This window comes from Bacillus rossius, chromosome 15 (assembly GCF_032445375.1).
Source record: "Bacillus rossius redtenbacheri isolate Brsri chromosome 15, Brsri_v3, whole genome shotgun sequence".
NCBI lineage: Eukaryota > Metazoa > Arthropoda > Insecta > Phasmatodea > Bacillidae > Bacillus > Bacillus rossius.
This window is the reverse complement of record NC_086342.1, coordinates 4892699-4905861: the sequence shown is the minus strand read 5'-3', so window position 1 is coordinate 4905861 and position 13163 is coordinate 4892699. Positions and strand designations below refer to the sequence as shown.

Below are 13163 nucleotides of genomic sequence, written 5' to 3'. Positions count from 1 at the left end.
CAAAAACATGAAAAAAGAACAAAAAGGAACGATATGTTTCTGTGGCGAGCATGCTTGCTCCAAGAAGTGACGTATTGTTCAATTTTCACTGCTCATTTCCGTACCGTAATGACTTGAAGGTGGCCCGAGGTACACAAGGATCAAACACGGTACACGTACCACTGTAATGGTGTGCACGACAACCCGGGCTCTAGTCCGCCGCGCGTGGGCTATCAATCAGGTTTGCCGCGAGTGTGACGTCATGCGGCCAGGGTTGCCAATTTGGCGAGTTCAACACAAGATCTAGTGTTTTTGTTGTGGATATCTAAGTTGCTGACACTTTTTTTCATAAAATAATGGAGTTTTTTTAATAGTTGGCTCTTTTTTTTTTTTTTAACTTAGTCAAATGCCATTCAATTCAATACTTAGAGCTTTCCCTTCCCTACCTCACAAATGTTGTTATTGGTACTATCACAGATATCGCTGCAGTAATAAATAGAAGAATTATTTCCGGAAATGAAAGACAGTGTGTGATTTGACTTGAAGAAACAAGATGTAGAACATCGAATCAGGGAAGGAGACTAAAGTTAGCCGATTTCGTGGGTGAGTTGGGATTGAGAAAGTCACCTTTGTCTATGGAGAAAGTGTATCACGAGTAGCTTACAACACTGCCAGAATCGAACCTAATGTGTTGTAGAAATGTATGTATCCATGACAAGTCAGAACTTCGTTGGTTGAATTGTACTCTAAATTTTTAATAGTTGAAACTGCTTGAAATTAGTGAAGTTTGATCTCAATTCTGTTACGCCTTCTCCAATTATGTTAAAGGATCGCTGTTTTCTTTAAGTGATAATTTCACTAGTTCGTAAGTGATTTTCAGTGATCTGTCAGTGAATTTCACAATTTGACAATACAGATCCATAGCGACTTAGCGAGGTTACTGAATTGGCCGTCAGTAACGACTTGTTTAGCAAAATTGTCAGGCCATCTCACTGATATGAATTAACACATTCAGATCCGGATCTGCAAAAGATTTGGAGTAATCTGTGAGTAACTGTCGATTTAGTGGTGCTTTCTGTGCTTGGAAGTTGAGGTTTTTTTTCCTGGTGTTGGTGACCCTGCGCCGCACCTCGGCTGCCCATTCGTCAACTCCGCTTCTACACAAGGTGAGCCACAATCGCCCCAGCTGATAGCTTTTCAAACCTTTGAGTCACGCGTGGTTCCTTTCCCCGCAGAGGGAACTCCAGGGTAGAGTGAGAACTTCACAAGATGTACCGAGATCTCGCGGATTCATTTGATCGCAAGCAACAATGCAAACCTCCCAGCTCTTTCGCTGTGCTCGTGATTCGAACACGTCCCTCCACGAAAGTTTTTTTTAAATTTTCCTCCTAATAAATCATACTATTATTGTTTTCTATCCATATAACTAGAGACAGGAAGAATTCGCGGGGTTCAATGAACTTCAGGATAGTCTCCAATATCCTCTACACACTCGGGCAAATGCCAACTGTACATTGGCTGCTGACTTGTGAGTCGTCTCGAATGGGTAACCTATGATTCGACACTTCTATGAGTGAGGGTCTCTAATTGGCCCCTCAGTCCTCCAGATTAACAGTGAACCAATGGCAGAAGCCGCACTAAGGTATAGTTATTTGAATTTTAGCATAACACGAAATGAACCCGCGAATTTTTCAGGCCTCTACATATAAAAAATGTAAATTTTGACAAAAGAGCACAGAGTGCTGGCGTGTCAATATGTATTGTACCAAAACCATGTAAAGAGTATCCTATATGCAAATAAAAACTCTTGAATTGAATTGAATTGACCGTGGGCAGACGATGCCCAGCCAGCAGAGAAGGAAACGAAGAAAGTAGTGCCAATAATTGAGAACAAAAAAAGTTCACACTTAAACCGGTATTCCAAGTTTAGGTGTTGTATCTTGTATATGCCACACCTGTAAACTAACCGTATTCCTAGTGCACGATAGGACACGGCCAGTCCCTTACTTTCAGGGAACGGATTTCGGTGTCCTATCCGTTGCCGATATGTTGCCCAAACTTCTGCGCATGCGCAGAGCTCATTTTTTCGTTGATTTCGTCCAGATGACTGAACCGCATCTGTTGCCATTAACTCGTATATAGTCACTTTCGTGAACATCGGGGGACGCGCCAAGCGAAACTATCACGAAATACATTCTGTATATTTTAATGGTCACAAGGTCACAACACGAAATAATTTAAACTTTAAAAAAATACCTACTTGAGAAAATTAGAATAACGCCATTTGATTCGTGCGACGGCGTTGCCATCGCTAGGATTTTCGACGTAACAATTGTATCGGTGGTTGCCGAACGTAATAATGCGTTGAAATCAGTTTCTAGCCTAGCGCAGGTTATCGTTTATTAAAACTGTTGTCGATTTTATTCCTTACTGGAATTCGGATTGGACACGTTTTGGAACACGGCAGTGCTTTTTCGCCCTTTGGAAAATCAGCCACTGGGAAAGCAAACGTTGGTAGAGCAAACACGAGACTTACTATTTTAACCTGACGCGAAACGAAATCGCGAAAAGTACTACAAGAAAGATATTGTGACTTTGTAGGTAGGTACAAGTAGGTTTTTTTTTATTTCGAGATAATACTGAGTATTTCTTACGATAATTTGCAAATAAATTTATATTTTAATCGATGTTTCATTCAAGCATATATATACATAACCATGGAATTTATAATGTAATATTCAAAGCTTGGACTTTATTCTATTTATTATCCTTATTAATGCTCGCAGTTAATGACTTGATGTAAGCTTTTGGACATACGCCATTGCTAAGCACATGCATGTCTGTAGAAGAAAACTACAAAAAAACCCAAAAGACAAAAACACAATTTAAGCAAAAAAATTGCTGTTGTCAGCAGGATATAAACACTACATAATATTCCATAACAGGAATATGGTCAACAAACAAAGAAAAACAAAGAAAAATGTACTAAGAGAACGAAAAAAAAAAACAGCACACAAATGCTCGCAGTTAATACTGGAAAGCTATTCGGGGAACGGTTCACAGATAACTTGTAACTATTGGAGGTGCTGGGGCGACTCAAACCGTGGATTCCCGGTGTTACCGCGAACACATTTATGTGATGATGCCTGCCGGATCATGTTCCACTCGCGGCGCACCCCCTGGACGGATCACGGCGCGGCTCTGGCAAGACGCTATCTAAATCCAGGACGATAAGGCCGGGTCCCTCCCAGACCGGGCCATCGTCGGGGAAGTCAGCGACGAGGCCTGCGTCCACCGACTTCGCCCGGCTGACTGCTGCAGCAGGTACAGCCGCGACTGTTGGCACTAATAAAAAATAAAAAATTGGTTGTCTGTGAAGTCGGTTTACGGACGATAGTTTAACGTGACAACATCATAACAAAACATTGATGACATGATTGCATACTTTTATAAATAAAATTGAATCATTTTTATTGAATTATCACAATTTTGTATGGATACAAAGGAGTGAAATGAAATATACAATTTAATTGATAAATTTACTTTTATTTGCACTCATTAATTCAAATATGTTTATTACTTTAACGAACAGATTATTTTAACTATAACTTTTATACATGTTTTCTATTTAACTTATTCCAATCTGTGTTATTCTGCTAAGGAAAGGACGATGATAGGAAAAGTAGGAAACGAATGGGAGTGTTTCAAGTTTAATGTGCCTCGAAAAACTCAAATCGATGGTTGTTCCAATCGAGTGGAAGAGAAAAAGATGCGGCGCAAGCGTACGATGAACGTAACGGGACAATGTGCGTAACGGGACACTTTTTCGTGCGTGCAGCCGGCGTTCATCGATTTATTGGACGTTGTCACGTCAAAATGGTGTTCGGATTCTTACCCGGGCATTGTTGCTTTGTGTTGTCCCAGTGACCACAATAGTTAAAGCTATTTGCAGACCGTTCCCTGAATGGCTTTCCAGTATTAACTGCGCGCATTAGCAAGCATGACACAACAAAATTAAGTAAAATTTTGAAGTTGTTCTTTTTTGACGTGACGACGTCTAATAAATCTATGAACGCCGGCTGCACGCACGAAAAAGTGTCCCGTTACGCACATTGTTCATTTACGCCGTGTCCCGTTACGCTCATTGTACGCTTGCGCTGCATCTATCTTTCTTCCACTCGACTGTTTATAAAGTGAAGTGAAAAGTTAATGTGGTTCGCATTGCTTATTACAACAACAATTTCGGCAATAAAGGTTAATTATTCTTGCATTTTAAAAATCTGATTACTTGTATAATTTCAAGTATTTATTCTTTTATTATTAAAATAAAAATGATTCAATTTTATTCATAAAAGTATGCAATAATTTCATCAATGTTTTGTTATGACGTTGTCACGTTAAACTATCGTCCGTAAACCGACTTTACAGACAACCAATTTTTTTTTTTTTTAAATTATGCTTGGATGAAACTAAATTCGCAGGAATGATGTTGCGCGCGGCCGTGTGTGGTTGTTGTTGCAGCGCTACGAGCGAGAGGGTTAGTTGCCGGCAGATGGCGGGCACGCGAGAGCTGGTGGCCTGCGCGCTGGGGCGGAGCCCGGGGCCGGACGCGCGCGCCGCCTGGGACCGCGTGTGGGGGCAGCTGCTGGCCCGCGTGCTGGCCGGGGAGGACGCAGTGCCAGACGGCACGGTGCAGGACGCCATCCCCGAGGTCGCGCGCCGTCTGGCCGCCGCCGAGTCACGGCACGTAGCACGTGGCACGTGGCACGCGGCTGAGCGTGCCACAGAAGTGGCGTAGCAGGCGGGTGGCAGGGATGGCCCCCGCCAGGGGCGCCATCGCGACGGTTTCGCAGTTACTGAACAGCCCCCCCCCCCCCCCCCTCTTTTAATCCAAGAGGGGCGCGCCATTTTCAATTCTGGCCAGTGGCGCCAGTCACCTTAGCTACGTCGCTGGACTGCCACACACTTGCTTACTGCATGCACTTGTAAATGTTAAACTTGCTCAAATGTATAACAAACGTGTGAATACAATTATTTATATATATATATATATATGTTGATCTTACTAACTATATATATATATATATATAAATTGATTGTCTGTAAAGTCGGTTTACGGACGATAGTTTAACGTGACAACGTCATAACAAAGCATTGATGAAATGATTGCATACTTTTATTTAAAAAAATTGAATCATTTTTATTTTAATAATGAAAGAATAAATACTTGAAATTATACTAGTAATCAGATTTTTAAAATGCAAGAATAATTAACCTTCATTGCCGAAATTGTTGTTGTAATAAGCAATGAAAACCACATTAACATTTCACCTCACTTTATAACCAGTCGACGAAACAGTTCACGTATAGATGTAAGTTGTGTGCGGCTGAGCGTGTCATACTTAGAGACTGGAATAATTGATGGTTTCGATGACCTCCAGGATAGACTCCACGATCCTCTATGCACTCGGGAACATTACACCAGCTCATTGGCTACTGACTCGTGACACCGGTTAAAACTGGGATGTTTGTGATTCGATACTTCTTACGTTGAGGGTCATTCATTGGCTCACGGTCCTTCAGGCAAACTGTGCTCCAATCACTGAAGCGCCAATAAGTTACACGCACTTGGATTCTAGCCTATCCCGAAATGAAATCGCGAATTTTTCCGGTCTCTAGTCATACTTGTTTACTGCATATACTTGTAAATGTTAAACTTGTTCAATTGTATAACAAACGAGTGAATACAATTTATTTATATATATATATATATATATATATATATATATAGGCTATATATATATGTTGATCTTACTAACTAAATATATACATAAAAAATATATCTGGAAATCGTTATCTTTCAAAGTAATGAATGTATTATTTTATCGTAAATGTAGGCCTATATTCCAGTGTATCAATGTATCGCTTTAAAAGTTTTTTTTATATGTAAATGACGTGTGTCACCCAAAATCAAGGCTCAACGGAGTGTGTAGATAAATGAATTAAATAGTCACGAGGCATGAGCTTCACGAGAGGACCCAAAAAAAAACCCTCAAAACTTATGTTGCGCATCACGGGCCTACTTGTAGTACCAGTTCTCGCCGCTAGGGGAGCTGCTGTAGGAACTCTCGTGGCGTCACCCGAAAACGACGAATGTTGTATTCACTGGCAGTTCAGTGCCTTAAGTGCACTCGTGACACGTAAAAAAATAAAAAAAATAAAAAACCGATTCTCATGAAACACGTGCGGCTGAGTAAAAAAAAAAAAAACAAGAATTTTTTTTTGTGTGTGTCACCAGAGATAGAACACATGTTTTCAGAACAATTTGCAGGGTTGAAAACACCCGGTACAGATTCCCAAAGGAACTTGCAGTGCACCTTATACTAATGTTACGGTCACCGCTCAGATCTCGCAGTTTTCCCACGCATGCATGCGCGCTAATGGGCGGTACTTGAGAGCGTCTCACGAACACAGATACCTACACCCCCTGACAGTGGATACTGTCACGTCTCCGCCTCGACCTTGTTGGTGTTACCCCTCTCTTCCTACTGGGGTCTCGAGGGCGAATCGAACACCGTTAAACACAGGCTCGACATTTAACTTTTCTGTCGGACAAAGATATCACAATAACTACGTGAGCCGAAGTCATGAGTAGAGACCCGGAAAATTCGCGGGTTCATTTCGTGTTATGCTAAAATTCAAATATATATATACCTTAGTGCGGCTTCTGCCATTGGTTCACTGTTAATCTGGAGGACTGAGGGTCAATTAGAGGCCCTCACTCATAGAAGTGTCGAATCACAGGTTACCCAGTCGAGACGACTCACAAGTCAGCAGCCAATGAACAGTTGGCATTTGCCCGAGTGTGTAGAGGATAATGGAGTCTATCCTGAAGTTCATTGAACCCTCGAATTTTTTTCCGGTCTCTAAACTATCGTACCTGGACTCTTCCCCTCCCTTCACCCAGCTCTGCCTCCAACCCCCCAACCTACATTTGAGCCTATTGGAGTCTCTGGTAAAATGTGTATGATAGTTTGAACTAACTCTGGTGTTTGTTTTAGCCGGGGAAGCCTACAACTCACGTAGTTTCGGTTCCCCTGCAAGAATTCCCGAAGGTATCCGAAGTTTTGCGTTTTGGTACTAACGCCAGCCAGTAGCGGATCCAGAGGAGCGGGAGGGGAGGGGGGAGGCCTAAGGGGCTCAAGCCCCCTTCCAAAAGCATCTGGGTCCACCACCTATTGTTTTAGTGTTTGCCTTGATGAAGCCTATAGCCTCAGCTGGGTCAAGCAACCAAAATCCTGGATCCACCACTGGAATACCACTTCAGCCGCTGAATCAGAAGTTTCCAATGGAAACAAGCATGCTGTGACTGACCTAACCTAACTTTAATTTTCAATTTTTCTGAGAGAAATCCGAAGTGGCACGAACGTGGTGGGGGAACCGAAACTAGGTGAGTTGTGGGCTTCCCGTTGGTAGCGCGCGCGTGCATGACGCCGTGACGGTACTCTCGCAGACGGCAGCTGCTGCGGGACCGGTGCGCCAGCTTCCTGCAGACTAACCGCGGGCCCGGCCCGGCCTGCCCCGAGCTGTGGTGCGAGGCGCGGCTGCAGGACGGGAGCAGCGCGCGCCTGCACGAGGGGTCCCGGGGCGGCGCCCCGCACGCCGAGCTGCGCGCCCTGCGGCGCCTGGCACAGCTCAGGGACGGCGGCCGGCTGCTGTGAGTGCCCGCTGCTTCTCTGGTACTCTCCTCACAGGCCATACACGGCGTTACATTTGGGTTTCATTGCCGGCTAAGGTTACTTTAATTTGCTAATCTCCCCTGGTGTTCTTGGTGCCCCAACACCACCACTACCACCACTAATACTCATACCACCACTACCACTACTACTACTATGACCACCACCACTACCACTACCGCTACTACTACTTAAAGCAAAGAAGCTTGAGAACTGACCAAGAAGAGCGCCCAGTCGTGTAACCTGGGCCAGGCTGAAGTGATGCGAAAGCGGGTTCCGGTCTGCCCCCTCCCCCCTTCCTAAAAGAAGGGCAGAAAGAGAGGACTCTTTTCAGTCAGTAAAAATCTGACACTACCAAAAATCCCACCTGTTGGTGTCTTTAGAAGATTTTTAAACCTCTCTAAAAAAACTACTACTATGACCACCACCACTACTACTACTAATACGGCCACTACCACCCTACTACCACGACCACCACCACTACTACCACTACTACTACGACCACTACTACTACTACCACTACTACGACCACGTGAAGGAAGGTGAAGGAAGGATGATGTTGCAGGTCCGTGGAGGTGTACCTGAACGTGTCGCCGTGCAGCGAGTGCGCGGACGCCATGCTGGGGTTCCTGCGGGCCGACCCGGGGGTGCGGCTCAGCCTGCACTTCTCGTCGCTGTTCGCGCACCACGGGCTCAACCACCGCCGCGGGCTGCGGGCGCTGCGCGACGCCGGCGTGCGCCTGGCCGTCTTCGACGACGACACCTGGGAGGCGCTGGCCAGCTGCGTGCAGGTGCGAGGCCTCGTCGGGCCCCCGCATGGGCGCAACAACCTTGAAGTGGGGGCAAACAGAGGCAGAGAAAGTGCCGTGTAATCAATTTTTTAGATGATAAAACTGCTTAAATAGCACTATTTTCCACCTTGATATACAAATTTTTCCCGGGGATAGGACTCCCGGACACCCACCGCTTCAATAAGGGGGAACGATGATTCTTTATAAAAAGGTATATTGCCCCCCCCCCCCCCTTTTTTGGAAATTCAGTTGTGGGGGCCCATTCCATTACGGGCCCTGGAGTGGCGTAGCCAGGATTTGTGTATGGGGGGGTGTTAAGAAGCATGCCCCGAATTAAAGCGGGGGGGGGGGGGGGGGCGGCGGTCCTCCCCCTGGAATATTTGGATTTTAAGGTGTAAAATAGTGCTATTTTAGCAATTTTCGGTACTTAAATTTAAATATTGTAATGGTAAAATTTTTATTAATTTTTAATATGAAATTTGTTTGAGTGATGAATAAGAAATTTAATTAAAGATTTGGGGCTAAGGGGGGGGGGGGTTTGAACTCCTAACCCCCCCCCCCTCTGGCTACACCCCTGGTGTCAATAGTTATAAATATTTTATTTACATATATGAGTAGAAGGATTATCATTTCGATAATATCTTAAAAAGCACCACACACTTTTTTTTTTAAAATAAAATACATTTTTATTCTTATATACACTATTATTAATTTATATTTATTAAAAAATTTTACACTATTCTCAATTCAAATTTATTAAAATTTATTTTCTATTTTTTTAGTTTGGTTTTCTATATAAAGCGTGTTTTTTTTTTTAAACTATTATTTATTTTTAGAATGTTATTTAACATGAAAATACAGGGTAGGCCTATAATTATGGTTAGGTACTATTTTACAAGTCCAAACTAAGCTTTATTTATAAAATATTCAATATTTTTTCTTCTAGTTTGTAAAAAATTATAATAGTTGAACATTTAAAAATAAACAGGGCTGGGTCCAGGGGTCCACCCAGCCCCACCCTTGTGGGGGCCATGTCAGCGGGACTGACATGATGAAAGGGCGTGGAAACTGGAGCACCCCCAATAACCACCACTGGCCCCTCTTACTAAATACCTGGGTTCGTAACCCGCCAAGTGATGGGACCACTCAACCGCCGTAGCATCCCCGGCAACACCGAGTAGTACTAGCTTACAGCCCATGTAAATAGACGTGTGCTACACTCGAATCAACTTCTTACACTTCTCCTTCACATGAAGTAAAGAGAAAATTTATTGGAGATGTACATATAAAATTGACTAAGTACATATATATTTTTTTAATTTATGATTTGCTTATAAAAATATTTACTTTGTGCACTTAATTCACTTTTCTGCTTACTACACCACTGAAATTGAAGTGAAAAGTATTCTTAATATCCTACTGTCATTTTCACTTTGCGGCAGGAAGCTTTATCAGGGTGGGGCTTAAATAAGAAACAACCATTACATCTTCTGTATTATAATAATCTTATCTACAAGATACGACCGTATCTATAGACTTATGACCTTATCTATGGACTGATATCTGATTAAAATAAATTAGTTTTGTAATTCTATCAGATGAATAAATAAAATTTGTAATTTTTTTTCAGGCTAGTAAATGCCTTAGTTAATAACTTAATAAATAGTTATAACATTTTTTTCTTTTTTCTTTTATTATTTTTTATGTGTACTTAATAATGCTTGTGTATTATTGGTTTTGTTGTGGTTGTTGTTGGGTTGGTTACATGTGTTGTGACCACTAATATGTGGTACTTTTGCCTTCGTGTGTTGACCATGTGCTGTTCTGACCTGCTATGGGGCCAACAGGGGTTAAAGTCCATATGTTTGCGGTGGTAACCTTGCGTTTGTCTTGTGTATTTGCCATGCCCACCATCCAAGTCTAATGACTGTCGGTGAGCATGTCACAATTTTAAATTTAAAAAGAAAAAAATCATTCCACGATTCACCCAGAAATGTCTTTATCCAAATGTTGCATTAGTGATTACGACCACGAAAGTAGCCAAGTATTTAGCTACGAAAATTTGTTCTGCATAGTCTTTAATGTGCACAGCAGGAAGAAGAGGAGCAACAACAACGAATGTGTGAAGCCGTAACAGCGAACCCGAAAGCCCGTGGGTCCAAACGCAAACTGGAGGAAGATGCACACGAACCGACACCGAGTAAGCGGCAAAACTAGTTATGTATTCATGGACTATGGACATACGGTGCAGCATCTGAGTGGACTGCACTGAGCAGTTAAGGACGGTCGGGGCATAGCATTTAAGAACGGACGGAGGGTAGCAGTTAAGGACGGTCGGGGCGTAGCAGTTAAGAACAGTCGGGGCGTAGCCGTTTAGGACGGTCGGGGCGTAGTAGGTGAAGTTGCTCCGCCTATATGCCAGTCATGTATTTGTATTGTACCATGTTGATGTTGAATGCACAATTTAGCACCGTCAAAAACACTCAGCAATTTAACAAAACTTAACTCAAATTACAATATTTGCATTTCTTTTATTAGATATATTTTTGTACAGTAATGACATTGGAAAATTTTTCAAAAACACAAAAATTTGCAGATATATTTTTCTGGGTATTTATGGTCTAGACATGCTTATTGTTATTACTAATGATTTACTGTATAACAGAATCATGACTGTGTCAGTCAAAATGAGACTTTGTGAAATATGCAAGTACCAAGAAATATTAGAGTTTTTTATTTGTTAAATAGTACATTATTTTTATTAATAAAGACTATGTTGTAGATAAAACCCTTAACGCTGATATATCCTGTTTCAAAAACTAAATTCATCTTAAAATGAAACCATACAATCTTGTCCCTAGTCATGAGTAGACACTTGAAAAATTTGCGGGTTCATTTTGTGATATGCTAAAATTCAAATAATTATACCTTAGTGCGGCTTCTGCTATTGGCTCACTGTTAATCTGGAGGACTGAAGGCCAATTAGAGACCCTCACTCATAGAAGTGTCGAATCACAGGTTACCCAGTCGAGACGACTCACAAGTCAGCAGCCAATGTACAGTTGGCATTTGCCCGAGTGTGTAGAGGATGTTGGAGTCTATCCTGAAGTTCATGGAACCCGCGAATTTTTCCGGTCTCTAGTCATGAGCTATCCTGGTTCAAGCCAGTCAGTGGCGATGCAGCGAGTGTTTTCTGACTGCAACCACTGAAGCAGCACTACTCCGCAGCGGGCCGGCTGAACTATTCGAAGCACCAAGCACTACGGCAGTGCTTTGCCTGCCTAGCGCATGCCATTTGTGACAAATGTGGGTTTCTCAAAAAAATGCCACAAACTAAACAAACCCAAATAACATTACCTTTGAATGTTTTCCAAAAGTGAGATACCTTGCACATAATTACAGCTCCACCGAGAATTGACACAAAATTTAAAATGCACTTATATTGAGGTAGTTCACAATTATACATCACTGACATTTAAGTTTTGCAATGCAGTCAAGCACAAAAAAATTTGTTCCAGTAAAAACCCAGACCTCAGCACTGTGACACACTAAACTACAATGTAACCATTTTATTTTTTACAAAATAAAATCTTTTAAAGGAAGGATTTTAAAAACACTTTTTACTATAATATTTTTCACAATTGGTATGAAGAGTATCACGTATCAACATAAACCTCAGATGTGTATAAATAATTAAATATTTACTTTCTGCCAAAGTACTGCAAGGTTAATGAAGTGTCACTAAAAACATTAATAACATAAATCATTATAGGAACTTTTAGCTTGGAGAGTGAGTTTTATTTAGATGAGTTGTAATCAAAGAAATAATGGCCAATTTTTAGTTTTGGTAAACATAGTAGTCGCCATCTTTCAAACCAAAATGGCAGGAAATAATTTATTCAAATACGACTTAGCTAAATTCTACTTCCTATGCCAATTCAGACAATAGCTGCAAAAACCTGCCAACTTTATTAAATATAACAATTTAATTCAGAAATGTGTTCAATCTTTTGAATCCATCCTTATAAGTGTAACCACACAACATTCATACCAATTAGACTTTTTTTTTGGTGTGTAAATTATTGCAAATGTGCAAAAAATACAAACTAATTAGCTTTATTATTAACATTATGAAACAAAATTGTGTATAAAATATTTTGATGCCTAATGAATCATTTAATTGATATTATTAATACATAATTTATAGTGTATGTATGATATTAAATCGAACAGAAGCCAAACTCAATTTAGTCTAAGTAAACCCCTATATTATTCTTACTCCCTTCCCCTTTGAAGAAGAGGGCAAAGAAAGAGAGAATGAAGAAATAGTACTACTAAAATTTACCACCCCATCCTCACAAACATAATTCATTATCTTGCCAAAAAAAATCACCAATTGACATATCCAAGAACTTGAAATTATGTAATTCAACAACAATATTAATTTTATGTCTACATATTTTGTTAATTATGCTAGAATAATTTTACTATGATTTTGAATATTTCATTACTGGAATTGAGAAATTTAAAAACAATATTTTATCCAAATTTTAATAACAATAAATTATAGAGATTAAAATGCCAAACATTGACATCAATACTATCCAGATGCATAATACCTCGCATGTTAGCATACATTGATAACACTAGTGTTAAG

General features: G+C 41.1%; 1 protein-coding gene across 8 annotated transcripts; it reads left to right on the top strand.

Moving 5' to 3' along the window:
- Window positions 1–433: 433 nt before the first annotated feature.
- Window positions 434–11298, top strand: LOC134539284 (uncharacterized). 8 transcript variants are annotated; one of them, XM_063381145.1, is made up of 5 exons: window positions 434–582; window positions 4532–4722; window positions 7493–7696; window positions 8281–8506; window positions 10598–11298. In XM_063381145.1, the coding sequence occupies exons 2-5, from the start codon at window positions 4532–4534 to the stop codon at window positions 10721–10723; spliced, it is 747 nt and encodes a 248-aa protein (XP_063237215.1). In that variant the 5' UTR covers window positions 434–582; the 3' UTR covers window positions 10724–11298. The 8 variants fall into 8 exon arrangements, with proteins under 8 accessions (XP_063237215.1, XP_063237214.1, XP_063237210.1 ...); XM_063381144.1 differs by having other exon boundaries at window positions 4522–4722; XM_063381140.1 differs by having other exon boundaries at window positions 4501–4722.
- Window positions 11299–13163: the final 1865 nt, after the last annotated feature.